At 40.3% G+C, this 27404-nt stretch overlaps 1 protein-coding gene across 2 annotated transcripts in view; it reads right to left on the reverse strand.

Annotated features, from left to right (window-relative positions):
* Positions 1-554: 554 nt before the first annotated feature.
* The window catches only part of SHC4 (SHC adaptor protein 4), a 137588-nt gene continuing 110738 nt past the window's right edge, over positions 555-27404 (reverse strand). Inside the window, exons 9-12 of one of the 2 annotated variants that reach the window (XM_070378520.1) lie at positions 26355-26415; positions 16060-16239; positions 4274-4524; positions 555-2877 (exon numbers count right to left, since the gene is read on the reverse strand). In XM_070378520.1, coding sequence (XP_070234621.1) covers positions 2722-2877; positions 4274-4524; positions 16060-16239; positions 26355-26415 — 648 coding nt within the window. In that variant the 3' untranslated portion in view covers positions 555-2721. Of the gene's footprint in view, positions 2878-4273; positions 4528-16059; positions 16240-26354; positions 26416-27404 lie in introns of both variants that reach the window. The other variant, XM_005892149.2, reaches the window with a different exon arrangement.

The following is a 27404-nucleotide window of genomic DNA, read 5'->3' on the forward strand; positions in this document are numbered from 1 at the left end:
TTCCTTTAATGGATCATGTCTAAGGACTCATATCCTGAAGATTTTCCTCTGTGTTTTTTTCCTAAAAGTTATCATGGTTTTACATGTTACATTTAAGTCCATAATCCATATGAGTTAATACTTACATAAAGTGTGAGGTTCTTTCTTACGCCTACAGATGTACCGTTGCTCCAGCATCATTTGCTGAAAGGCTATCCTTTGCCCAGAGAGTATAATGCCCCTTAGCCTCCCCTCCCAGTGGAGTCCCCAGGGCCGGTTAAGAGCCCCTCCTCTGTAGCCCACAGCTCCTAATAGGCAGCCCTTTCACAGGACTCTGCAGATTCTGTTACTGCTCCCTCCCGTTCCTCCACCACTGGCTGAAGAGCACTGCCTCCTCCCTTGTGGTTTCCCATACTCTGCCCAGACCTTTGTAAATAGTCCGTTTATTAAACTTTTCTCCAGTTACCCAATTTAAGTGAGCCATCTGTTTCCTGTCAGGTCCCTGACACATTCTACAAACGATAAATTTTCCAAATCCCAAACATCAGACATATTCTGTCAATTGTCATAAAGCAATAATCATTTATTTTTTTGAAAAGTTGTTTACAGATATTTATATGCAAATGGATTTCTGCTTTAAGATAGATGAAGATAAGAATGTGACATTAAAATAGCATGCAATCAATCTTCTTTTGTTGTTTCGTTTTCTTTTAACTGTGCCTGTGGCTGTAAGTACAGTATTTGCCCATTTAACTACTTATACTATTACAAATACTGATCATCTATGTATACTGCTCACATCAGTCATTCTCTTCGCATCTAACAGCATCAAGAACTCTTTCCTCCACCCAACCCAGTTATCACTCTGTTCAACCAGAATGAGACCACAACCCTGTTAAGGTAATTAGATCACCCATAAATTTCACTGATTTATACCCATGCTGATCCCCTTTACGAGGACAAATAATCAAGAATTATAATGTATGCAAAATTGAGGAAAAATAGATTATTTTCTAGTTGTATAAAAGAAAACAACATATCGAAGAAGCCAATGACAGTGTAAGTAAAATAAAAGCATAAACCTTCACATAATTAGAGTTCAGTGTGCTTAATTTCTGATGATTTCTATCCAAAAGAAGTTTCTCATATTTTATTTAAAATTTAGCAAATATTTCACAATTGCAAAGATTTATCTACATACCCAAAGTGAAGTGGAATTAAGGCAATTGTCCAGATAATTCATGATAAAAAAATTCTAAAGTAATGGCCATATCTCTATATGCAAAGCTGTTTTCTGCTACTCAAAATAAGCAAATCTACTTCTATCTCCACTACGTACATTTTCCCAAAGTTCCAATGTTTTTAACTGAAAGGCTGCAGATCTCTGCTATCTGAATGATGAACTCAGTGAGTACAGACACAGACTAAAGGAAAAAAACTGGTTTCCAGACTAATTATACAGACTGGTTATCAACACTAACCCCCAATAAAGGGGAAATTTGCTTTTTATAAACTCATATTACGGTAGGGCTAAAATGGACCTCTGACTTTACCTAGTCCAGCTCCCTCATTTTATAGATGAGGAATCTGGAGTCTAGACAGATTCAGCAACTTGCTCAAGGTCATACTGAGACCGTTCAGCGCTTTAACCTACACAATGCTTCATTACCTCATCAGTTTACCAGATGTGCCAACATGTGGCAAACCTTTCAACTTTTTCATTCAGTGTCTTCTCCCTGGTACATTTTGTCTGGTCATATCTAGAAAAGGTGCTAAGGATACATGTAGATGAGGGACTATGAGTCAGTCACCGCCAATCAAGGGGATATTTCCCCATACTTTAAAATAAATTCAGTACTTTAAATAAGAATAAAACCAGTATGGAGACAGACCATGAAGAACTGGTTTGTCATTTTTTTAAATCCATGCACTCACGAGCTCTTTTGGGGAGTCAGGGGAGTGAGGGGGAGAGGAAAGAAGGGAGAAACGCAATGAAACCAGAAATGACTGATACATTTGGCTTCTTTAGCTTGTCATATGTTACATGCAAACAGTCCAAATAGCAAAGATTGAGAAATACTAGGCCAAAGAAGCTGGGCTCCAAGCTTTTAACTAGCAAACGGGACGGGCCAATGAGACAGACCAGTGCTTTCAGTGGCCTTCCATTTGATTCCACTGGCACAGACACAGTCCAAATTCAATGTCAAATTTATTTTAACACTGCAGTGAAAATGCTGCTAAATAGAAAATAAAGTCAGTAACTATTAAGCAAATTGCTTCTGATTTTTATAACAAGGAAAAACTCTTTTGGCAAATGGTTCTATAGTTATAGAATATGAAGACATTTGAAATTTATTTCCCCAATATGAAAATGTCCCCAAATTATCAAGTTGAAAGGCACATACCACTGCCCCAGCAGTTCATTCAAGTTGTCTTTAGCATGTAAAATTTTAATTGTGCTTTTAGCTTGTTCTCAACACAATATGGCCTTACAAAGTGACATCCGTGCATATGTATAACTTCTTTTCAAATGGACACATCCTCTTCCCCTTTTCTGATTTTCACTCTCTGAAGATCAATTTTTCTTAGTTCTTTGTAAAGGACCTAGTCCATGATGGTCTCAGAAAGATACACTTCACAGTTTGTGCTCTAATGTACCTAGAAACCAAATTTGAATTATCTTTGTGTCCTAATACAAAGTGAACTTTCCTGAAGCATCAGTGTGATGGTACTTCCAAATGGTCATTTGTTAGAATGCAAAAGTCCTGGATTATTATCTTTTCTCACTGGTTGTTTAAGGCTTACTTCACTTCCAGAAGAGATGATTGGCAAACTATTATCCATGTGATATCTGATAAGGTGGCCAACATTATCAAATACATGATCCTTGGTCCTCACCTTGAAAAGGAAATACAAATGTATTTAGGCAAAATCATAACAGTTCTGAAAGGGATAAACAACCACAGGGTAAAAACAGACATATCCTTGAATGAGATAACTGGCTGAACAAAGAAAAGTAAAGATACTTTTTAATTCTGTATCCTTTAGTAAACTATTTTCTCATTCCCAATTATCTTTTTAAAGAAACTGTCATTCCCAGTTAGGAAAATGGTAAACACTTGTCCTAATCCAAATTTGCAACCAACTTCTTTGCCATGTTTCTTTCTGATACAGTCTATCATGTCCCTATTCGTATAAATATTTGCGTCACAAAAGTATGACCACCTCTGCTATCTTTGGGTTAGCATGGCATATCTTTATTCATCCTTTCACTTTCAGCCTATATGTGTCCTTAAATCTAAAGTGAGTCTCCTATAAATAGCATACATATAGTTGGATCTTGTCTATTCAGCTATCCATCCAGCTATTCTGCATCTTTTGTTTGGGAAGGTTAATCCATTTATGTTTAGAGTAATTGTTTATAGAGAAGGACTTACTATTTTGTTCATTTTTCTTGTCCTGGCTCATTTATGTCTACAGGCACCCTCTGCTCTAGCCATACCTCGTTTGGTTTAATATTATTCCACTGCTCTGTTTGCTCCTGTGATCCTTCCCTATGCTCCAAATGTCCACCTTTAAAACGGCTGGCCTCTTTCAAGGTTCATCGTACATGTCAGACCCTGCAAAAAAGCCTTTTCAGTCAGCCTCAACCAAAGCACCCCCTCTATCCTGAGAAATACCATAATGCTTTGGCTGAACCATTCTTATGCTGCTGCTGCTGCTAAGTCGCTTCAGTCGTGTCCGACTCTGTGCGACCCCATAGACCGCAGCCCACCAGGCTCCCCCGTCCCTGGGATTCTCCAGGCAAGAACACTGAACACTGGAGTGGGTTGCCATTTCCTTCTCCAATGCATGAAAGTGCAAAGTGAAAGTGAAGTCGCTCAGTCGTGTCTGACTCTTAGCAACCCCATGGACTGCAGCCTACCAGGCTCCTCTGTCCACTCTCAATTATTTAAGCATCTGTTTTATGAAATTACAAGCATCCCGAAAGTAAAGTCTCTGTGTGATACTCAGCAAGTTAACTGTGAATCCCTGAACTTCTATGCAGTAGGTATTCATTTAATTCACTGAATTGCATTAAGAAGGGCAGAAAGAGGCTGCCCTTTAAGTGATTCTCTAGGGTGACTCCCACTCAAACTCCTCCACTAGCTTCTATTTACCACTTCTGCTCCAGCTGGAGGGTTCAAGACAAAGTAAACCTTAACCTTAAACACCCTTCAGTATCAGGTTTTAGACCTATCATTCAGGGTAACCTGAGTCACAAGACTGAAACTGTAGTGTGGGTCAATGATACCTTGCCTTCAGGATCCACCAGGAGAAGATGTTTTGCCTGGCCTCCCTGTAGCCCACTCAGCACATACTGGCCAGGAGACGTTGCACTCTCTCGAACTAAAAAGTCCCCATCCTTCACCAAAAGGCTCTCTGCCGCTTTCCTGCTCAGCTTGCCATGGTAGCAGTCTTCATTCCGCAGCTGCTGCTTAATGTGTGGCAAAGAATGTGAGCTGGCAGGCTGGGCCGTGGCACCTGGCTGAACAGTTTCTGGTGCTGCTGAAGTCAAAAAATAGAGATACCACCAAGTTACCTCCTCATCCATCCTTTCATTCAGTCATTCGTTCATTCAGAAAATATAACTTGAGGCCCTACTGTGTGCCAGGTACTTTTTAAATAGTGCTATTTCTAGAACAATTGGGGTTTTTGTTTCCAGAACTTCCAATGGGCTCTAATTTAATGGTAGATCCAAACATTGCCTTTGGCTTCTGTTACAGGGAAAGGCTTGCCCAGGTGCAGGAGTTTTCCTTTCAAATGAGAAATGGAACTGACTCATGAGAACTGCTTTCATAAGTGCAGAGAGAGGCTCTTTATGTCCCAAGGGCTGTAGGTTAAGGAGAAAGAGGTTTATGCTGTACCTGGATTATAGATAACTTCTAAAACATTCCCAGATGTTTTGAAAATGCCTACAGTAACTTGGGCTATGCCCACTTTTAGCATTTAGCTTTTTCTTTTAACCCAAATTACCAATGTGTTTCTGAGATGCTTCTGTCCAAAAACTTTAAAGCTATGCTAAAGCTCACGGCATTCCTATTAAATGACCACTCTGCTGTTTTTGTAATTCACCTGCCTAGACAAAGCAGAATTGATCAAGTAGAAGAAGATAAAACATCAGGGAGGTATGGTCTGAGGCAAGGCCCCATGGCTCTACAGAATAAATGCTATCCAAAGTTGAGAGCCTGGGGGATTAAGAAGGTACATTCAGGTAGCCCGTTACAGTATTACTGGTTCTCACAGTAATAACAACTATTACGTGGTTCCCATTTATTAAGTATAATAGATACTGCTTAGTGCTTTACATATATTATCCTCAAAATCAGACAGGAAGGAAATGGATCTTTAAAAAGATTAAATGACTTACCCAAAGTCACACTGCTAATATGTTGTAGATCAGGGATTTGAAAGAGATCTATCATCAGAGCCCAGGTTCTTAATCACCACACTCTAAGACCCTTGGTTTAGGTGAGAAAATCTTTTCAGTTTCAAAAGTGGTCCAACCACTCTACAAAGGTCTCTAAGTAGATAGCAAGCCCATCAGGATGACATACATCTCCATAAGCAATAACACAAAATTCTTAGGTCTGAATCCTGATAAAAATTATCTGTTTATTTTGTTGGCCATGCTGCACAGCATGTAGGATCTTAGTTCCCCGACCATAATCAAACCCATGCCCCTTGCAGTGGAAGGGCAGAGTCCTAACCACTGGACTTCCAGGGGATTCCCAAAAGTTGTGTTTAATATAGTAAATTTACTAGGAAAATAACCACAGAAATCAGATTTTGTCTTTTTAAGTGCAAAGGCTCTTTTGCGTAGAAGCCAGATTTCTCTTTATAAATGCAAAGGAATGTTTATATACCCTTACACAAGGGTCTCACAAATGAGAAATCCTCTTGACTTTTAAGTTTTACAAGTTACACCAGACAAGTGCCCTGTGGACATAATCCAGTCTCCTGTTAATACATTATAGGTTTTTCCCTATTGAAGAACATCTCTCTGTATATCACAATTTCAACACAGTATTCACCAATATATCTTTTTGCAAATGTCTTTGGTCTGTATCTAACGGCTAAAGATATTCTTCTCTACACACAATCAGGCTCTATCTATTGTTAGCAGGAAAAAGGCTGAAGGAATGTGTCCAGACTTGATGACTAATATTCGTAGTTGGCCTTAGCATTGCCTGCTTTCAGGCGTAATAGAGCACTTCTGATGAGCAGCTACGTGTTTGTTTGTATAAGCAAGCAATGCAGTGTTATGTGAGCGTGAGGGAGATGCACACAGTGTGTTTAGGCACACACATCTGAGTGCATGATGGCTTTGGTTTATTCTGAGATTGTGGAGTGCTCTCGGACAAGGACAAAACAAAAGAAAAACAGACATTATATCATCTTGAAAAGAGGCAATAGATCATGGGTCAGCCTGAGGATATGGACATTATTTTCCTAACGTAGTTTCCCAAATTATTACAATTTCAATCATCCAAACATTTGTTAAAAATATAACTTTTCTAAAAGTTATAAAAGAAAAAGGATAAAAGTGATACCACTCAAATACAAAGGATCATAAGAGACTAAATAATTATATGCCAACAAGTTGGATAACTTAGAAAACAATGGATAGATTCCTAAAAACATACAACCCATCAAGCCTGAATCATGAAGAAATACAAAATTTCAACAGAGGAATTACTAGCAAGAAAATTGAACAACTAATCAAAACCATCCAACAAAAAGAGTCCACAACCAGATGGCTTCACTAGTGAATTCTACCAAACATTTAAAGACTAATTAATGTCAATTCTTCTCAATCCCATCCAAAGAAATAGGAAGGGACATTTCCAAACTCATTACTCTTAATACCAAAACCAAACAAGGACACCACAAGAACAGAAAATTACAGGCCAATATCACTGATGAATATAGATGTAAGAATCCTCAAAGAAATACTAACACACAAAAATCAACAATAAATTAAAACAATCAAGTGGGATTTATTTCAGGTATAAAGAGAGTTCAACATCCACAAATCAACGTGACACACCACATGAACAAAATGAAAGATAAAAACCATATGATCACCTCAATAAAGGCAGAAAAGGCATCTGACAAAATTCAATATCCATTCTGATAAAAAACTCTCAACAAAGTCAGTATAGAGGCAACGTACATCAACATAGTAAAGGCCATGTAAGTCCATAACTAGCGTCACACTTAATGGTAAAAAGCTCAAAGCTTTTCTGGTAAGATCAGGAACAAGGATGCCCATTCTCACTACTTTTATTCAACACAGTATTGGATGTCCTAACCAGAGAAATCAGTCAAGACAAAAAATACATCCAAATCAGAAAGGAAGATGCAAAATTGTCTTATTTGCAGGTGACATTATATACAGAAAACAACAAAAACTCCACAAGAAATAAAACTACTAGAATAAACAAATTCAGTAAAATTACAGGATACAAATTAATATACAAAAATTAGTTTCACTTCTATACACTAAAAGGAACCAGAGATCAAACTGCCAATATCCGCTGGATCATGGAAAAAGCAAGAGAGTTCCAGAAAATGCATCTATTTCTGTTTTATTGACTACACCAAAGCCTTTGACTGTGTGGATCACAATAAACTGTGGAAAATTCTGAAAGAGATGGGAATACCAGACCACCTGACCTGCCTCTTGAGAAACCTGTATGCAGGTCAGGAAGCAACAGTTAGGACTGGACATGGAACAACAGACTGGTTCCAAATAGGAAAAGGAGTACGTCAAGGCTGTATATTGTCACCCTGCTTAGTTAACTTATATGCAGAGTACATCATGAGAAACGCTGGGCTGGATGAAGCACAAGCTGGAATCAAGATTGCTGGGAGAAATATCAATAACCTCAGATATGCAGATGACACCACCCTTATGGCAGAAAGTGAAGAGGAACTAAAAAGTCTCTTGATGCAAGTGAAAGAGGAGAGTGAAAAAGTTGGCTTAAAGCTCAACATTCAGAAAACTTAAGATCATGGCATCTGGTCCCATCACTTTATGGGAAATAGATGGGGAAACAGTGGAAACAGTGGCTGACTTTATTTTGGGGGGCTCCAAAATCACTGCAGATGGTGATTGCAGCCATGAAATTAAAAGACGCTTACTCCTTAGAAGGAAAGTTATGACCATCCTAGACAGCATATTCAAAAGCAAAGACATTACTTTGTCAACAAAGGTCCATCTAGTCAAGGCTATGGTTTTTCCAATGGTCATGTATGGATGTGAGAGTTGGACTATAAAGAAAGCTGATTGCAGAAGAATTGATGCTTTTGAACTGTGGTGTTGGAGAAGACTCTTAAGAGTCCCTTAGACTGCAAGGAGATCCAACCAGTCCATCCTAAAGACCAGTACTGGGTATTCATTGGATGGACTGATGTTGAAGCTGAAACTCCACTACTTTGACCACCTGATGCGAAGAGTCATTTGAAAGGACCCTGATGCTGGGAAAGATTAAAGGCAGGAGGAGAAGGGGACAACAGAGGATGAGATGGTTGGATGGCATCACTGACTCAATGGACATGAGTTTGGGTAAACTTCAGGAGTTGGTGATGGACAGGGAGGCCTGGCATGCTGCGGTTCATGGGGTCACAAAGAGTTGGACGTGACTGAGCAACTGAACTGAACTATACACTATATAATAAACTATTAGAGAAATTAGGAAAACAACCCCACTTACAATAATGTTGAAAAGAAAAAGATATTTAAGAATAAATTTAACCAGGGAAGTGAAAGATCTGTACACTGAAAACTGAAATTGATGAAAAAAAAAACTGAAGACACCAACAAATGGAAAGAAATTCTGGGCTCATGAATTAGAAGAATATTTTTTAAATGTCCATACTACCCAAAGCAATCTATAAATTCCACAGAATCCTTTATCAAAATTTCAATGGGATTTTTTTTCACACAATCCCCCAAATTTGTATGGAACCACAAAAGATCTCAAATAACCAAAGCAATCTTGTGAAAGATGGATAAAGCTGAAGGCATCATGTGTTCTGATTTCAAACTATATCACAAAGCTGGAAGATCCCCTGGAGAAGGGAATGGCAACCCACTCCAGGATTCACGCCTGGAGAATCCCATGGACAGAGGAGCCTGACAGGCTACAGTCCACGGGGTCACAGTGAGTCAAACACAACTGAGCAACTAACACTAACAACATAGTAGTCAAAACAGTACGGTATTGGCATAAAAACAGGCACATAGATCAATGGGACAAAACATAGAGACAAGAAATAAATCTATACATACAGGGTCAATTAATTTCCAACGAAAGAGCCAAGAACACACAACAGGGACAGGATATTTTCTTCAATAAATGGCGTGGGAAAACTGGACAACCACATGCAAAAGAATGAAACTGGATGCTTATCTTCTACCATTCACAATAATCAACTCAAAATGGATTAAAGAATTTTGCACCTAGTTTTATGTCCCTGGATATGTTCCAGTGTCTCCTGGTTCATACTCTATGATAACTTGAATAGAATTTGTATCCTACTGTTGTGTGAAAATTATATAAATTTTAATTATGTTGAATTGGTTCATGGTGCTTTTCAGGCCTACCATATCCTTCTACTTTTCTGTATATTCATTCTGTTAACTTTTGAGTTTGATATTGAAAGTCCAATTAAAAATCTTAATTTGTCTACTTAGAAAATTGTAATATATAGTGGAACCGTATGTAACTTTGTTCTATATTTTCCAAGTCTCCTGTAAATGTGTTATCATACTTTCATAATTTAAAAAGTAAAAAAGAAAGAGAAAAAAAATGGATTAAAAACTTGAACATAAAACCTGAGACCATAAAACTCTGAGAAGAAAACAAGGGGCAAGCTCCTTGACATCAGTCTTGGCAATGGTGTTTGGATTTGACACTAAAAACAAGGGCAACAAAAGCAAAAACAAACAAGTGGAACTACTTCAGACCAAAAGTCTGCACAGTAAGGGAAACCATCAAAGAAAAGGCAACCTACAAAATGGAAAAAATATTTTCAAATCATCTATCTGATGAATTAATATCCTAAATATATGAACACATGCAACTCAACGTCAAAAAATAAACAATCTGATTTTAAAATGGGCAGAGAAACTGAATAGACATCTTTCCAAAGAAAACACACAAATGGCCAACAGGTACATGTAAAGGTGCTCAACATCACTAATCGTTAAGAATACGCAAATCAAAACCGCAATGAAATTATCACCTCACACTGGTTAGAATGGCGATCATCAAAAAGACAAGCGATAAATGTTGATGAGAAAAGAGAATCCTTGTGCACTGTTGGTGCGAATGAATGTAAACTGATGCAGCCATGTGGAAAATAGGATGGAGGTTCTTCAAAAACAATTAAAAAAAAAAAACTGCCATATGATTGAGCAATTCTACTTTTTAGTATATATCTGAAGGAAATGAAATCATTATCTCAAAGAGATATCTATATCCCCATGTGCACTGCAGGCTTATTTACAATATCCAAGACATGGAAATAATCCTAAGTATTCCACTGGCAGATGAACAGATGAAGTAAATACACAGTGGGACATTATTCAGCCATAAAAAAGAAGGCAGTCTTGCCAACTGCAACAAGGATAGGCCTTGAAGGCATTATGCTAAATGAAAGAACACAGAGAAAGACAGACACTATGTGAGCTGACTTATGTGTGAAATCCCCAAAAAACAGAACTCACAGAAACAGAAAACAGATTGATGACTGCCAGAATCAGAGTGAGGGATGAGGGAAATGGTAAAAAAAGGTATTATCTTAGAGTATGTAAGACAAAGGAAAAGCTACATGTCTATTAAGATACATTACAAAGCCACAGTAATTCATAAATAGTAATCAATACACCGGTAAACAATAAGTGGGCCAATATAAAAAGCAGAATAAAGGCCCAGAAACAGATTCCCATATATAGGAGGAATCTAATAAAATGGAGAGTGGCATTAGAAAAAGAGAAGACTGTTTAGTTAATGTAGTTTGGAAAATTAGATCACTTAGATAAAATTAAGCTAGATCCCTATATCTCATAGAAAATATAAAGTTTAGGTGAAATAAGTTTATTTGGAAATAAAACTACAAAGGCAATAGAAGAAAACATAGTACAAGTTAGATAAAGAGGAGAAAATTGTAAAAGAATACAAGATACAATAAAGATAAAAATGGAAGTCAATGAAACAGAAAACAATAAAAAATTAAATAAAACCCGATTCCTTTGGAAAGAACAATTAAATTAATAAATCTCAAAACTGATCAAGAAAAAAAGAACACAGAAATTACAAATAACAGGAAAGAGAGAAGGCATCCTTCAGGCAATAAAAGGACAGTATTATGAGAAATTTCATGTGGAATTGACTCTAAATGGATAGAGTGAAATCCTACTAAGTTTTTAAGGAAGTTACATTGCAAAAGAAATCATAGTCCCTTTTAGTATATGGCTTTTTGCCCTCTAAAGCAAACTCCAATTTCTCAAGTCCACATCAACAGGAAATAAGCTGCACAGGTGGTGAAACCCCAAGAAAGGCACTTTATCCCACATCTACTTTAGATGGACATGCGAAGGATAATAGCAGCAACAACCCAGATGACAGTGGACATGGAGATTCTTTCTACAATGCTGAACCAGTCCAAGCAAATCTACTTCTCCACTTCTAGCTCAGGGAGTCTTCACAATTACTGCCTGGCAGGATTTGGTAATCACTATGGACCAGCGATTTACCGTCTGGGCTACCAGGACTCTGTCTGCAATGCAGAAGACCCAGGTTCGATCCCTGGGTTGGGAAGATCCCTTGGAAAAGAGCCTGGCAACCTACTCTAGTATTTTTGCCTGGAGAATCCCATGGACAGAGGAATCTGGTGGGCTACAGGTCCAGAGGGTCACAAAGAGCTGGACATGACTGAAGCCATCTTTTTTGTTTAATGGACCAGTGACTGCTGTGTGTTTTATTTGCTTCTCTTCTGGGAATGTGGATTTTTATTGTGGCTATTCTTATTCCTCTTATTCCTTAATTTTGGATGTGGAAGGGGGCAGACAACTTGGCAAATAGGATCCCCATCCAGTCTTGACTGAGAGGACTTCACCATCACCCACGTGTCACAGACTTCAGGCAGGATTCTGTAATTATTTCCTGTATTTGCAAGGTCAAATGTTCTAGGTGAAAATAAGAGTTCATGGATATTTGAGTGGCAGAAAGGTGTGCTGTGGCAGGGACAGTTAATTGTGTATCAATTGTGTATTCTCCTTTCATTACATTATGGAATTCCTTATTTTTAGCTGGGCACATGGCCACCCAGCTAGAGTAACATGAAGCTAGGTATGGCCCCATGTTTAAGTTCTGCCAATGGCAGGTTAAGAACAAATGATGTCTGCCACTTCTGGGTCATGTCCTTCTTTACTTCCCACTGGTGGAATACAGATGTGATGGTGAGAGTCTGAGCTCTTGGACTAAAGATAGAGGAACTTACCAAAGCGAAGTTCTTAGGCCAGAGATGGAAGCCAGTGTCCAGAATGGCAAAGCTGTTCTGCTACTGCTACTGCTACTGCTAAGTCACTTCAGTCGTGTCTGACTCTGTGTGATGCCATAGATGTCAGCCCACCAGGCTCTCCTGCCCCTGGGATTCTCCAGGCAAGAACACTGGAGTGGGTTGCCATTTCCTTCTCCAATGCATGAAAGTGAAGTGAAAGTGAAAGTGAAGTCACTCAGTCGTGTCCAACTCTTAGTGACCCCATGGACTGCAGCCTACCAGGCTCCTCCATCCATGGGATTTTCCAGGCAAGAGTACTGGAGTGGGGTGCCACTGCCTTCTCTGCTACCATCTATCTTTGGGGCTAATGGGTAAAATAAATAAACTTCAGTCCTTTTTACACAATAGGATTTAAGGGTGGTTTTTTCTTATGGCAGCCAAGACTGAAAATAATAAAAAATAAATTAAACAGTTTCAGTACGAATGATTTCTTTCTGCCTTGTTTGATCAGAATAAAGATTATGTCAGAGCTTTTCCAATAGCAGTGTGACAGGATGAATTGAGGAGCCCTGAAGGCATTTTTAAGATATAATAGGTTCTTGTCTCTGGATTTGTTTTTGTTTTGTTTTAGTGAACTAATTAGTAACTAATCAGGGCAAGAAAGGCTAAGTATGCCTAAAGAAGCTAAAGAGAATTTTTGAGGAAGGAAGGAAAGAAACAGTAGGAAACATTATAGAGGAAATGTTAAAAGGTGCATTTAAGACATTCTGCACAAAATTATGTATAAAGTTATCCTTACTCCATCTTACTGTGGTGGTGGTTCAGTCGCTAATTTATGTCCAACTCTTGTGACCCCATGGACTGTAGCCTGCCAGGCTCCTCTGTCCATGGGATTTTCCAGGCAATAATACCGGAGTGGATTGCCATTTACTTCGCCAGGGGCTCTTCCCAATCCAGGGATTGAACTCATGTCTCCTGCACTGCAGGCAGATTCTTTATCAACTGAGCTACCAAGAAAGGCCCACTCTGTCTTACTAGATTTTCTTAGATCATTATTTATACTTTTGGGGTTTTTTTTTTTTTTTTGGAGGGAGTGATGATACACTGAAATTAACCTCAAGAAGGCAGCAAGAAGTCCAGGAGGGCTATGGTATATTAAATTCTCAATGGACATAAAGAGTGAGAGAGGACCAGAGACCTAAATTATTAAACATGTTGCCGTGAAGGTAGGGAGAGGGAAAAAGGATGAGAAAGAGAAAGGGACTGGAATCAATGAAAACACATTTTGACATTACAATTTTGGACAGAACAACCTTATTTACTTTCAACTAATGATAGGAATGTTGTTATGGATTAATTTTGCCTTTCAAATTATTGAACTGCCTATGAAAAAGGCCAAGTTTCTTTGCTTGAGTTGTAAATGATGGACTATCCCAGATCACCTAATTGGACCACTCACTAAATGTATTTTCTAATAAAACATTGTTGCTTTGATAAGTCCATGAAATGGAAGCTACTGAGTGTATGCTCTTATAAAGTTACTTTCAAAACCTTAGGTCCAGAAACTTTTTTCAAAACACTGTCCCTCTAATAAGACTTCCCTGGTGGTATAGTGGGTTAAGCCTCTACCCTTCCAATGCAGGGGGCATGAGTTTGATCCTTGGTCAGGGAAGTTCCACATGCCATGGGGTGTAGACAAAAATAAAAACACTGTCCCTCTAATATGTGTTACGTTATCCACACAGGGTACTCAACATTAAACAGTTAAATTCACTGCAGAAAGCCAAACTCATTGCATATCCCATCATCCATGGCACAAGATGCCCTCTGTGGTGGACATGGAGATGCACTACCCAGATCCCCCTTCAAGGAAGGACCAAGTACCCCAAGTACCCCAGATCCCATCAGGGTCTCCCTCAGCTGCAGAGAGCTGTTGGCCCAATGGCCTTGCCCTCCCTCATGGGCCCACAGCCGAAGACTGAGATAAGAGGGGCTAAAAGGCCCTGCCCTTGGGCCCAACATGAAACAACACTGATGGGCCTCCGTCCTCTCTGGATGGTTGGCTGAGGTTTTGTTAGGCCTGCCTAGTTGCTCCACCTCTCCCTCTGCCCAAGCCTGCTTTCTTCCCCTCCATTCCTGTACTGATCACAATAAAGATCCTGCATGTCCAGCTCCATCTCAGAGTCTGCTTCCAGAGAATTCAAATGGGTTCTTTCACTGCCAAGAGTGATCTTGGAAAACTTGCAAAAAGACAGCTCACTTGCCACCTGGATGGTAATGAAAACCTTTGTCTCATTCTAGAGAGTTAAGGTGGTCTAGTGAAGCCCAGCCTCAGCAAAATTTCCTTTCAAATTCCATTCTGTTATTACAGCCACATTAGCTGAAAAGCTACCCGTGGCAGTCTAGAGCTACTTCCTGGGCCAGTGAAAGAACTTTCTCAGTGACTGGTTCTCCATCTTTGGAGTGAGCCAAATTTGACACCAAGTTAATCTCTGAGTCCAATAAGCTTCAGTTTTATGAAAAGCATTTTTTTTTCTTTTTCAGCTGATTATAGGCTTTTGACTTGTTTTGCTTTTATTTATTCATGGTCCTCTTTATAGACTTATCCCTGGAAGCAATCTGGCAGGAAAATGATGTTTGTCTTACTGTATTTAACTCATAGTATACAGCTGAAGAAAGATGTCATCTTATTTTAGCGCTATACAGATGACTTACTAAAGGTTTTTGCAATGAATAAAATTAACATCATCACTAAACAGAACTGAAATAGAGGCCATTGCTCCTCATGCAAACAAACATGATCTCTTGGCTTTGACAATCCTTCCCTCAGGAAAAGCACACAGCAGAAAGCAAAAATTGGGAGTCGATTCAAAGTGCTTGAAAAGATGATTCAAAATCAAAGTTCTCAAACATTGAAATCTATGACATCTTTACAAAGTTCTAACCTATATTAACTGTGATGAGGGAGGGGTTGAAATAAGAAAGAATTCTTTTAACTCCCTGAAAAATGAGGCTAAGGAAATAGCATTTTAAAAACGAGAGACAGTGAACTAAATAGTGGCACCAAAAGATATGCTCAAGTCCTGACTCCTGGTACCTGCAAATGTGACCTAATTTGCAAAAGGGGTCCTTGCAGATGTAATTAATTTAAGGATCACCAGATGAGATCTTCCTGGATTTCTGGCCTACCTATAAGGGAAAGGCACTGTCTTGTAAGAGAAAGGAAAGGGAGCCTTGAGACATGGGGGTAAGGCCAATGAAGACTGAAGCAGAGACTGGAGTGGCATGTCTCAAGACAAGGAACACCAGGAATTGCTGGCAGCCACCAGAAGCTAGGAGACGGACATCAAACCAAATCTCCTCCAGAGCCACAGGACGAGCCAAGCCAACCCGGCTTGCATCTTGATTTAGGATTCTGGCCTCCATCACTGTGACAGAACACATCTCTCCGATTCTAAGACACCCAGTTTAATGGTAATTTGTTACAGCAGCACAGGAAACTCATACAGGCAAAGAGCAGCCACTTACTCTCCTGGGGCCACGGGCTCCCCAGGGGGTGAGGTGAGCTTTGATTTCCAGCAGGGCCAAGTGTGCTTCGAAGAGCCTGTGTATTGATGTAGCAGGGGTCATCGAAAAGATCCGCCCGACATGAGTGCTTCATCAGTGACGCCTCTCGCTGGGAAGGCACCCCTCTCTCGTGTGCATTACCTGCAGTGAGTAAAGATCATTGCATGGCGTTTTTGCTTTGTAACCAATAAATAAAATCATGGCTGAGTCCAGCACTGACAGGAAGGGAAAAGCCACACCCATGCCAATGCAAGGAATGAATATTAACCTGGAGATTTGACCTGTAAAAATAAAATAACAAGCAGTCTTTGAGGGAAAGCATCCTTTCTTGGCCTCCCTGCCTCTCCCCGCCTGTCCCTCAGCTGACCCTTTGCTTCAACAGCAGACAGCAGGCAAACCAGGAAAATGTGAAGGAGAAACAGCCAGGGGGATGGGGGGTGGGGGCGGGGATGGGAAGGGAGCTGACTGTCCAGCTAACAGCACAAACCCACAAATGACGCTGCTCAGAGTTGTAGCCCTGGAACCAAGAAAACCACACATACCATATGGAACTTGAATATCTACTATTTATTTAAACAGCTTTTCAAAAGACTCATTACTTAAGTTTAAATTATTAACCATGAGAAGTCTTTCTTCCCTCTTTGCCAAAGTTTTGTTTCACCAAGCTCAGCCCTGCACCAGCTGCTGCTGTTCATTCTGTCATCTAATGGAAAGAACTCGCCCCTCAGGTTAGCTCCTCCTTTCCCTTACTCTGCTTTCTCCCCTCCATCCTATTTAATACTTGTGGTCAAAATGATCTTTTTACAACTGAAAATCTGATCCTATTTCTCAGAGGTTTAAAAACACATTCACTGCTTCCTACTGCTCTTGGGATACAACTCAGACTCTTCAACAAGCTAGACCCTGGCTCCAGGGCACCCAACTCCCCTAGCATCCTAGTCCTCCTATTTCTGCCCCTGCTCACACTGGCCTTCCTGCAAAATAATCCCCATCATAAGGCCATCTTCTATGACATGCCCTTCCCTCTCTTCCCTCTCCTTCTCTATCACCCTCATCCTTAGGTGAGGTCAGTTTAAACATGTCTTTCTCAAGAGAGCATTCCCTGACCTTCTCAGACTAGACTATGTCTCTCTGCTTTCCTCTGAAGCCCATATCACAAGAGTAATTAACTCTATTCTGTTATTACATTTCTTAAAATCTGTACTGCCTCTAGACTGCATGTTCCATGAAGATGGAGATCCTGTCTGTCTTCTTCACAGCTTCTTCTTCTTCACCCCTTGCCTCTAGCACATGCCTGGCACACACTATGACATGAACAAATAGTTACTGAATGAATGGATAATTGAAGCATATTTCACTACCTGATGGCATGAAGTAATTTGTACCACTCTACTGGTCCTGTCCTGCAAATGCCAGGATAGTGTTCTTGCTTTTCCGTTTAAACAAGTACATTTACAGCTCTGGTCATATGTATACAACACTCCCGTGAGGCTGCACCTAGAGTAGTGACATTAAGACTCCATTGTCTCACTTAAACATCCGTCCTTCCAGCTAATTAAACCCCTTCAGGGGACCAACTTCACAATGGATTTCACATCTTAGTGAACAGTGCTATGATTCTTATACACAAGTATGGAAACCTAAGAACATAACAAATAGAAGTCCAGTCAAGACTAAAGCCCTACTACCTGATCCTCCTTTGCTCCCGTCTGTCCAGTCCTTACCCATCACCCTGTCCCATGTCTTATCCATACATGGGATATTCTGAGGGACGAGTGGGATTTAACAGAGGAAGGGCAATAGGGCACCTTGTTTCTCTGTTGCCTTTGGCAACATATGACTGTTTCTATTCGCTTAGTTAAGTGGATTTATGAATTAGGTGATCCCGTTTAAACTAAACTTACTTTCACAAATAGCTAAAATACTTACACAAGTACACTTTCACAAATACTTTCACAAGTAGCTAAAAGACTACTGCAAGGAAATCAAGGATTGAAGATCATTCTTTTACTGAATAAAAGCACCTCCTTAGCTACATTATAAGTTTACGAACAAGAATAATCTAACTAGATCAGAATGTTGGCTTCCTAACTAAAATGTGGATTTATGTCTATTTCATCAGTAATGCTCTAGATGTACACTGGGCCTTGAGATAATTATCTAAAGATAGTATTCAGCCAGTGCAATTAGCAAGATTTTTTTAAAAATGTCTACTGCTAACTCTAACTGAATATTTTCTGTTGTTGTGTATTTTATAATACATGCATAATATGTTCGTATAGAGAACTTATGCATGAGTGAATTAATATCTACTTAGGAGTGCCTGCTCATAGAGATTTACTGAAAGTGGAATGTGATCAAAAGTGTAAAAGGTCTGCTTCTAAACTGACATGGACCTGGGTTCAGATCATCCCAGTGGCCCCTCTTACTATCTGTGCAACCCAGGGCAAGTTTCTTAACCTCTCTAAGCATCAGTTTTCGTATCTGTAAAATAAGGATGCTGGATTTAAAACACATTATGAAGATTAAACTGAAGGATGTGGGTGAGCGCCTCACTCAGCACGGCCCCCACCTTGCAGCAGGCGCTCCTCTCACTGCTCAGCTGTGTGTTTACCCACGATGCTAGGCCTCTGCCCACGATGCTGCCATCTGGCCGTAACATCCTTGCCACCCATTTCCTGACCTAACTCCTGTGTGTCCTTTAAGATTCTGTTCTGAATCCCACTCTTGCAGGAAGCCTTCCACACTCCTCCCTCCCCGTCCCCATCCCAAGCTGGGTAGGGTTACTCCATAACAAACTGTAGGCCTCTGTTTATGTCTCTGTCTTCCCCTTAAGACTGCAAATTCCTTGAGTCCCGAGGAGAGATGAGAACCCATTTATCCATGTATCTTCTTCATTATCAATGTCTGGTATAAAGCAGGTCAAAAGAAAAATGTCTGTCAGCTGAAGGAACAGATGACTGAATGTCTACCCAGTTTCTCTTTTTTAGCAAATGTGACCCTACCACATCCTGAAGACCTCAAGTTAACCTTTAGCATAGGGCGCTGACTCATCTGCCCCTCAGAGAGCACTGGCATGAGCTGAACACATTAAGTTTACCATCTCACAGGCTTACACAAAAGCACCAATGTCTATATAGTCTCTCTTAAAAAACCACCACTCCTTTTTTTCAAATGCACCATTATATCTAAGTCAGCAAAGTGGTCTTAAATTAAAAAAAAAAAAAACTCACCTCATGCCCAAATTTAAAATCTTCCTAGGGTAAAGTGTGTGGCTGATGAGAGCTTAACTACACATGCCAGGCATTATGCATTCCAAAAGTTCTTTGTGCCAAGTATTACTCTGAGAAACTATCCAATCTGCCAAAGAGAAGATTTGTGGCAGAAATAAATACATACATACTGTGTATACTGGAGGTACCAAAGTTTTAAAGTGAAAGCCCTTAGGGTTTGTGGGAATTTAACATCTTAACATCACTCTTTATCAGAGAAATGCAAATCAAAACCACTATGAGGTACCATTTCACACCAGTCAGAATGGCTGCGATCCAAAAGTCTACAAATAATAAATGCTGGAGAGGGTGTGGAGAAAAGGGAACCCTCTTACACTGTTGGTGGGAATGCAAATTAGTACAGCCACTATGGAGAACAGTGTGGAGATTCCTTAAAAAACTGGAAATAGAACTGCCTTATGATCCAGCAACCCCACTGCTGGGCATACACACTGAGGAAACCAGAATTGAAAGAGACACGTGTACCCCAATGTTCATCGCAGCACTGTTTATAATAGCCAGGACATGGAAGCAACCTAGATGTCCATCAGCAGATGAATGGATAAGAAAGCTGTGGTACATATACACAATGGAGTATTACTCAGCCATTAAAAAGAATACATTTGAATCAGTTCTAATGAGGTGGATGAAACTGGAGACTATTATACAGAGTGAAGTAAGCCAGAAGGAAAAACATAAATACAGTATACTAACGCATGTATATGGAATTTAGAAAGATGGTAACGATAACCCTGTGTACGAGACAGCAAAAGAGACACTGATGTATAGAACAGTCTTATGGACTCTGTGGGAGAGGGTGGGAAGATTTGGGAGAATGTCATTGAAACATGTGAAATGTCATGTATGAAACGAGATGCCAGTCCAGGTTCAGTGCACGATGCTGGATGCTTGGGGCTTGCGCTGGGAAGGCCCAGGGGGATGGTATGGGAGGTTGGGAGGAGGAGGGTAAAAAAAAAAAAAAAAAAAAAAAAAAAAAACAACAAACAAAAAAAAAAAAATAAAAACACAAAAGCTCTATCTAAACAGTAAAAAAAAAAAAATATCAACATTTTCATTTTAACTTGAAGGCTAGGGAAACAGTATGCTATTTTGTTAATTATTTTTTTTCCACAAGGGAATTTATTATTAAGGACAGTGATCTTTTATACATCTGGCAATAATATAATTAACTCCTTCAATAACAAGAAGCCTACTGCAGTACTTATTACATACCAGAATTCAAATTTTAAGTCAATATTTTAATAAATAAATATATTTGAATTAAAAAGCCAAAATTTATTTAAAACATTTGAATAGGTGTCTCTCAAATGCTTACATATTAATCTCTGGGAAAAGCCATTAAAAACTGTCTATTTGCTATTTTGGCAACTCCTCTTAAATTAGAGACTGGTCATGAATTTCAGATCACTTTTAAACACATGCCCAAGTCATCACAGGCATGCCCCAAGATAGGAACCCCTGATTTCTGGGTGTCTGTGGATGAAAAGACTATCGAGTTAGGAAAGTCCTTACTGCCACAATAGGAGGGACTGATACCTGTCATGGTCCCCGCAGCAGGGGTTGAGTCCCTCGATCCCTCCATGGGCTGGGTGGCTAAGGGCTGGGGAATGGCGTCACAGTACTCTGGTTCCCACTGGGAATTAGAACCTGCTTTTCTAAGAAAACAATGCGGTAGCCCAGTGTTTTTCAGGTGAAGAGGATATCCAGCTGGAGGGTTTTTTTCAAACTATAAACACCATCTGTCACCTCCCCAAGACTCTGAAAGGTTCCCAGCTATGAACTGTTACCTTAGGGCCACCAAAAAGGAAGACAGTGTACCGAAGCTGGCATCAGTCGTAGACTACTCCACAATCAGAGTGTAACTAAAGAACAGATGCTTACAACAGAATTTCCTATTGTTGTATAGGTCATTACAAAATATACACTCAAGGTTTAGCATAGGAAACCGAAATAGCAGAACATGGTCACTTATCCATGGAGGAGACACCATGGCTAAAATTAATTCTATGGAAAAACAGGTTCTAGGCTCCAAATAAGTGTTTATTACAAAAGTCTGTTCTTGAGTTTCGATCTGGTAATAGATTAGGGCGTGTATAAAGCATGAAAGAATAAGGGGTTACATTGTTTGTTGATTAAAGGAGACATAAAACCAAGATAAACAGAAACAATATATTAGATTATATGACAAGGATATACTTACAAAAAGAAAAATCTTGAGTAAAGTTGAAATAGCATTGCTCTAGGGGGAACAATACTTCAAAAATGTAAAATATAAATCAAGGTGAGAGCTTTTGAGGGAAACAAAAGGAAGAAAACCTTGCCCCTTTTTTTCTGATGGTTCACTTCAGTTCAGTTGCTCAGTCGTGTCCAACTCTTTGAGGCCCCATGAATCACAGCACGCCAGGCCTCCCTGTCCATCACCAACACCCAGAGCTCACTCAGACTCACGTCCATCGAGTCAGTGATGCCATCTAGCCATCTCATCCTCTGTCGTCCCCTTTCTCCTGCCCTCAATCCCTCCCAGCATCAGAGTCTTTTCCAATGAGTCAACTCTTCCCATCAGGTGGCCAAAGTACTGGAGCTTCAGCTTTAGCATCATTCCTTCCAAAGAAATCCCAGGCCTGATCTCCTTCAGAATGGACTGGTTGGATCTCCTTGCAGTCCTAGGGACTCTCAAGAGTCTTCTCTAACACCACAGTTCAAAAGCATCAATTCTTCGATGCTCAGCCTTCTTCACAGTCCAACTCTCACATCCATACATGACCACTGAAAAGACCATAGCCTTGACTAGACGAATCTTTGTTGGCAAAGTAATGTCTCTGCTTTTGAATATGCTATCTAGGTTGGTCATAACTTTCCTTCCAAGGAGTAAGCGTCTTTTAATTTCATGGCTGCAGTCACCATCTGCAGTGATTTTGGAGCCCCACAAAATAAAGTCTGACACTGTTTCCACTGTTTCCCCATCTATTTGCCAAGTGATGGGACCGGATGCCGTGATCTTCATTTTCTGAATGTTGAGATTTAAGCCAACTTTTTCACTCTCCTCTTTCACTTGCATCAAGAGGCTTTTTAGTTCCTCCTCACTTTCTGCCATAAGGGTGGTGTCATCTGCATATCTGAGGTTATTGATATTTCTCCCAGCAATCTTGATTCCAGCTTGTGTTTCTTCCAGTCCAGCGTTTCTCATGATGTACTCTGCATATAAGTTAAATAAGCAGGGTAACAATATACAGCCTTGATGTACTCCTTTTCCTGTTTGGAACCAGTCTGTTGTTCCATGTCCAGTTCTGTTTCTTCCTGACCTGCATACAGATTTCTCAAGAGCCAGGTCAGGTGGTCTGGTATTTCCATCTCTTTCAAAATTTTCCACAGTTTATTGTGATCCACGCAGTCAAAGGCTTTGGCATAGTCAATAAAGCAGAAATAAATGTTTTTCTGGAACTCTCTTGCTTTTTCCATGATCCAGCAGATGTTGGCAATTTGATCTCTGGTTCCTTTGCCTTTTCTAAAACCAGCTTGAACATCAGGAAGTTCACGGTTCACATATTGCTGAAGCCTGGCTTGGAGAATTTTGAGCATTACTTTACTAGCATGTGAGATGAGTGCAATTGTGTGGTAGTTTGAGCGTTCTTTGGCATTGCCTTTCTTTGGGATTGGAATGAAAACTGACCTTTTCCAGTTCTGTGGCCACTGCTGAGTTTTCCAAATTTGCTGGCATATTGAGTGCAGCACTTTCACAGCATCATTTTTCACGATTTGAAATAGCTCAACTGGAATTCCATCACCTCCACTAGCTTTGTTCGTAGTGATGCTTCCTAAGGCCCACTTGACTTCACATTCCAGGATGTCTGGCTCTAGGTCAGTGATCACACCATCATGATTATCTGGGTCATGAAGATCTTTTTTGTACAGTTCTTCTGTGTATTCTTGCCACCTCTTCTTAATATCTTCTGCTTCTGTTAGGTCCATACCATTTCTGTCCTTTATCGAGCCCATCTCTCCATGAAATATTCCCTTGGTATCTCTAGTTTTCTTGAAGAGATCTCTAGTCTTTCCCATTCTGTTGTTTTCCTCTATTTCTTTGCATTGATCGCTAAAGAAGGCTTTCTTATCTCTTCTTGCTATTCTTTGGAACTCTGCATTCAGATGCTTATATTTTTCCTTTTCTCCTTTGCTTTTTGCTTCTCTTCTTTTCACAGCTATTTGTAAGGCCTCCCCAGACAGCCATTTTGCTTTTTTGCATTTCTTTTCCATAGGGATGGTCTTGATCCCTGTCTCCTGTACAATGTCACGAACCTCATTCCATAGTTCATCAGGCACTCTTATGTATCAGATCTAGGCCCTTAAATCTATTTCTCACTTCTACTGTATAATCATAAGGGATTTGATTTAGGTCATACCTGAATGGTCTAGTGGTTTTCCCTACTTTCTTCAATTTCAGTCTGAATTTGGTAATAAGGAGTTCATGATCTGAGCCACAGTCAGCTCCTGGTCTTGTTTTTGTTGACTGTATAGAGCTTCTCCATCTTTGGCTGATGGCAGTTGTGATTTAGCACATTCAACATCATTCTAGAAAGGCTAAGGATTTTCACTCAGTGAGTTCCCCTAGAAGCCAGGTGGCTGAGGTCAGAAGAGCATGCCATGACGACTACATAATGGAGAAAAGGGAGATGAACTGGGAAGAGACATACTGGGGCAGGGAGAAACATTCTAGAGTTCCATAGGACTCTGTCCCAGATCCAAAACTCACCTCTGGCTCCCCCTGTACTCTCTCCCTGGAGTGATCATGGAAGTGGTCCTGGCACACTTAGCAATTTCAGTATTCATTTATACTTTCCTTTCCTTCCTGCTCCCTCTCCCATTCCCTCTCTGGTCCCCCCTCACCCCCTCAGGTCTTGTTTGGTTGTCACTTCCATAAGAAGATCCTCTCTAGTCCTCCAGATTAAGTTAGGTTTCCCTGTTATTTGTTCCCGCAGTGTCCTGGGCTTTGAAATGCTCATCATACTTGTAAGCACTGGTTTAAGGTATGCCCTCTGGCTACACTGCAAACTTCCTGAAAGGCAATTGTGTCTCCACCCCCAGCACTAGCTCAATGCCTGACCCACAGAGGTCCTGATGATAACTGAGTGCATTATTGGATAAATGAAGAACACAGAATAAGATAAAATAGGACACGGAGCTATTTCAAAGTGAGCTTCAGTACAGGTAGAAAACGGATACAACAGTACAAAGCACACGTGGTAGGCTCCTGACTATCAAATCCAAGTTAGGAATTTCCAGAGTAAAGGAAAAAAGGAAAGAATAAAGGAATTGCAGCTCCTAGAGAACGCCCCACTCCAGTACTCTTGCCTGGAGAATCCCATGGATGGAGGAGCCTGGTAGGCTCCAGTCCATGGGGTCGCTAAGACTTGGGCAAGACTGAGCGACTTCACTGTCACTTTTCACTTTCATGCATTGGAGAAAGAAATGGCAACCCACTCCAGTATTCTTGCCTGGAGAATCCCAGGGACAGAGGAGCCTAGTGGGCTGCACTCTATGGGGTCGCACAGAGTCGGACATGACTGAGGCAACTTAGCAGCAGCAGCAGCAGAGAACACAGGTTTAAAAATACATTTACACTTGATACTAATTTAATTTGCTTTTAGTCTTATTATTAAGAATGCATTCAGAATTTTAAGTAAGCTTAAAGAATGGCATGGAATTTTAATTTCAATCAGAAAGAACTATGTTTTAAAAAATTTAAAATACTACCCAAGTTCATAACTCCTATTATTTTGCAGGGTAGAGGAAAGTGATGATCCTAGTGGTACCAAAATCCTCATGTATCCCTGCTGCTGCTGCTGCTAAGTCGCTTCAGTCATGTCCGACTCTGTGCGACCCCATAGACGGCAGCCCAACAGGCTCCCCCGTCCCTGGGATTCTCCAGGCAAGAATACTGGAGTGGGTTGCCATTTCTTTCTCCAATGCATGAAAGTGAAAAGTGACAGTGAAGTCGCTCAGTCTTGCCCAAGTCTTAGCGACCCCATGGACTGGAGCCTACCAGGCTCCTCCATCCATGGGATTCTCCAGGCAAGAGTACTGGAGTGGGGTGCCATTGCCTTCTCTGTATGTATCCCTACTCTATAAGAAATAATAAAATTAATGGATTACATTGAAAAATTCTATAAGAAATATGCAAATACCCAAGGAAGTAAGAGACTACCTTCTAGTTGGCAAGCTGCTGCTAATTTGACTCCCTAAGCGTAGTTATCCAGCTCTACCCCCACTGCATTATTTATAATGTCCAGTTATCTTCTACTCTAGAGCTGCAAAACTTTCCTCCCCAAAGAAATACTTTTAACAATTTATAAGAATAAAATGACTAGCAGTAGAAAGGTTTAATGAAAATACATTTCCAAAGTAATAGTCTATATATGCCGTACAACCATGTTGTGGGAGAGTTGTGCCCAACGCCAATTATCATGTGTAGTAATGAGACATTTAATGCCCTGGCAAGTATGGGGTGTATGAACTTCTAATTGGGACTCTCACATTTCAGATCTCTTTTTGTTCCCTTTGCCAAGCAGAAATAAAGCTTTTCTCTTAATCCTAATGGATATGACAAGCATCAATTTTCATGTTAGCTTACTGTCTGATATTCTTTGAAGTGGAACTCCCTTGAGCTGTGAGTAGAGAAATCACCTTTCCGGTGAGAGAGCTTTCATGATATTCAAAGCAGTGAAAGGCTCCATAAAGCAGAACCGTACTGCGGAAGAGTACACAGGAGCAAGCGAGAACCACAGCTTTCTCACTGACACACACGGCATCCCGAGCTGATTTTCAGAATGTGGGAAGGCTTCTCAGAGTGTTTGGTTATATACACCTGACTTTCCCATGAAATATTTAAGAGCAAGGGCCACACACGATCACATAACGTAAAAGGAATAAGAAGTGCAGCAGATAGGGAAGTGCAATTGTACCTACCTACAGCCCTGCTTTGTTCCAGACAGTTCTCATACATGCTGCTGCTCTTGGAGCTTCCAGGCTGTGCGAACAACAAATTGTGAAACATTTACAAACACAGTATAAGTCCATAAACTTGCAAAAGACACATAAAGCTCCCAGCAGAATTTAGTAGAAAACACCACTTTCTGACACAAGAAGTGAGATAAAGTGAGAAAAAGAAACTGATATTTTGAATGGGAAGTATAGCCTCCTTTCCCAGTGAATTGTTCGGGAGCTGCAGAGGTGGGTCTGATTAGGGTGTGGGGGGTCAGAACTGTAAGGTCTATACCCTGACGGTTATTGCTTCTGCTTGGGAGGTCACATTCCAGGACTCAATCCAAGCTTAGCCAGAAAGTGTGATTTCCAGGACACTTGTACAAACACTGGCCATTTAGCAAACTTCTATCTAACTGTGAGTTGGCAGATTGGAGCCCTACTCTAGTGAGGCGTATGCCAGACTCACTTTTCATCCTCGAAAAATCTCATGCTATCAAAGGCTTCGATTATCCATATACACATCTCTCTTCATTAACAGTATGGGATCCACCGACACCTTTAAGAAGGGCAATATCTATGCTTTAGGAAGATTAATCCACCAGTACCACGCAGGAGGGTTTAAAGGAATGAAACCGAAGACAGAGAAGGGGCCTTCAGGGTAACCTGAGCAAATATGGACCAGAACTTAGAAAGATGCAGTAGGAAAGATATAGGCTGAGTAGATTCAAGATATTTTCATGGTGGGATCCTAGGTCTTGAAGACTGAGTTGATATATGGCCTAAAGTGTGAGAAAACAAAAAACTGTAGATTAGTGAAAGAATAGGAACGCCATTAATAAACTTGAGCACATCAGGAGAGGAATCTGGCTTGGAGTCAAGGTAAAATGTTGAGTTTAATCACAGCTGGAAAGGCAGGTATGGCTGAAGACAAAGAAGCTGGTGGAGTGTGTATACAGGTGGCATGTCAGAGGGAAAACCAGGGCCAAGGGCAGAGCATTGGAAAGGGAGTCCATGGCAGTAAAGCAGATGCTT

Source organism: Bos mutus, chromosome 10 (assembly GCF_027580195.1).
Source record: "Bos mutus isolate GX-2022 chromosome 10, NWIPB_WYAK_1.1, whole genome shotgun sequence".
NCBI classification, from domain to species: domain Eukaryota; kingdom Metazoa; phylum Chordata; class Mammalia; order Artiodactyla; family Bovidae; genus Bos; species Bos mutus.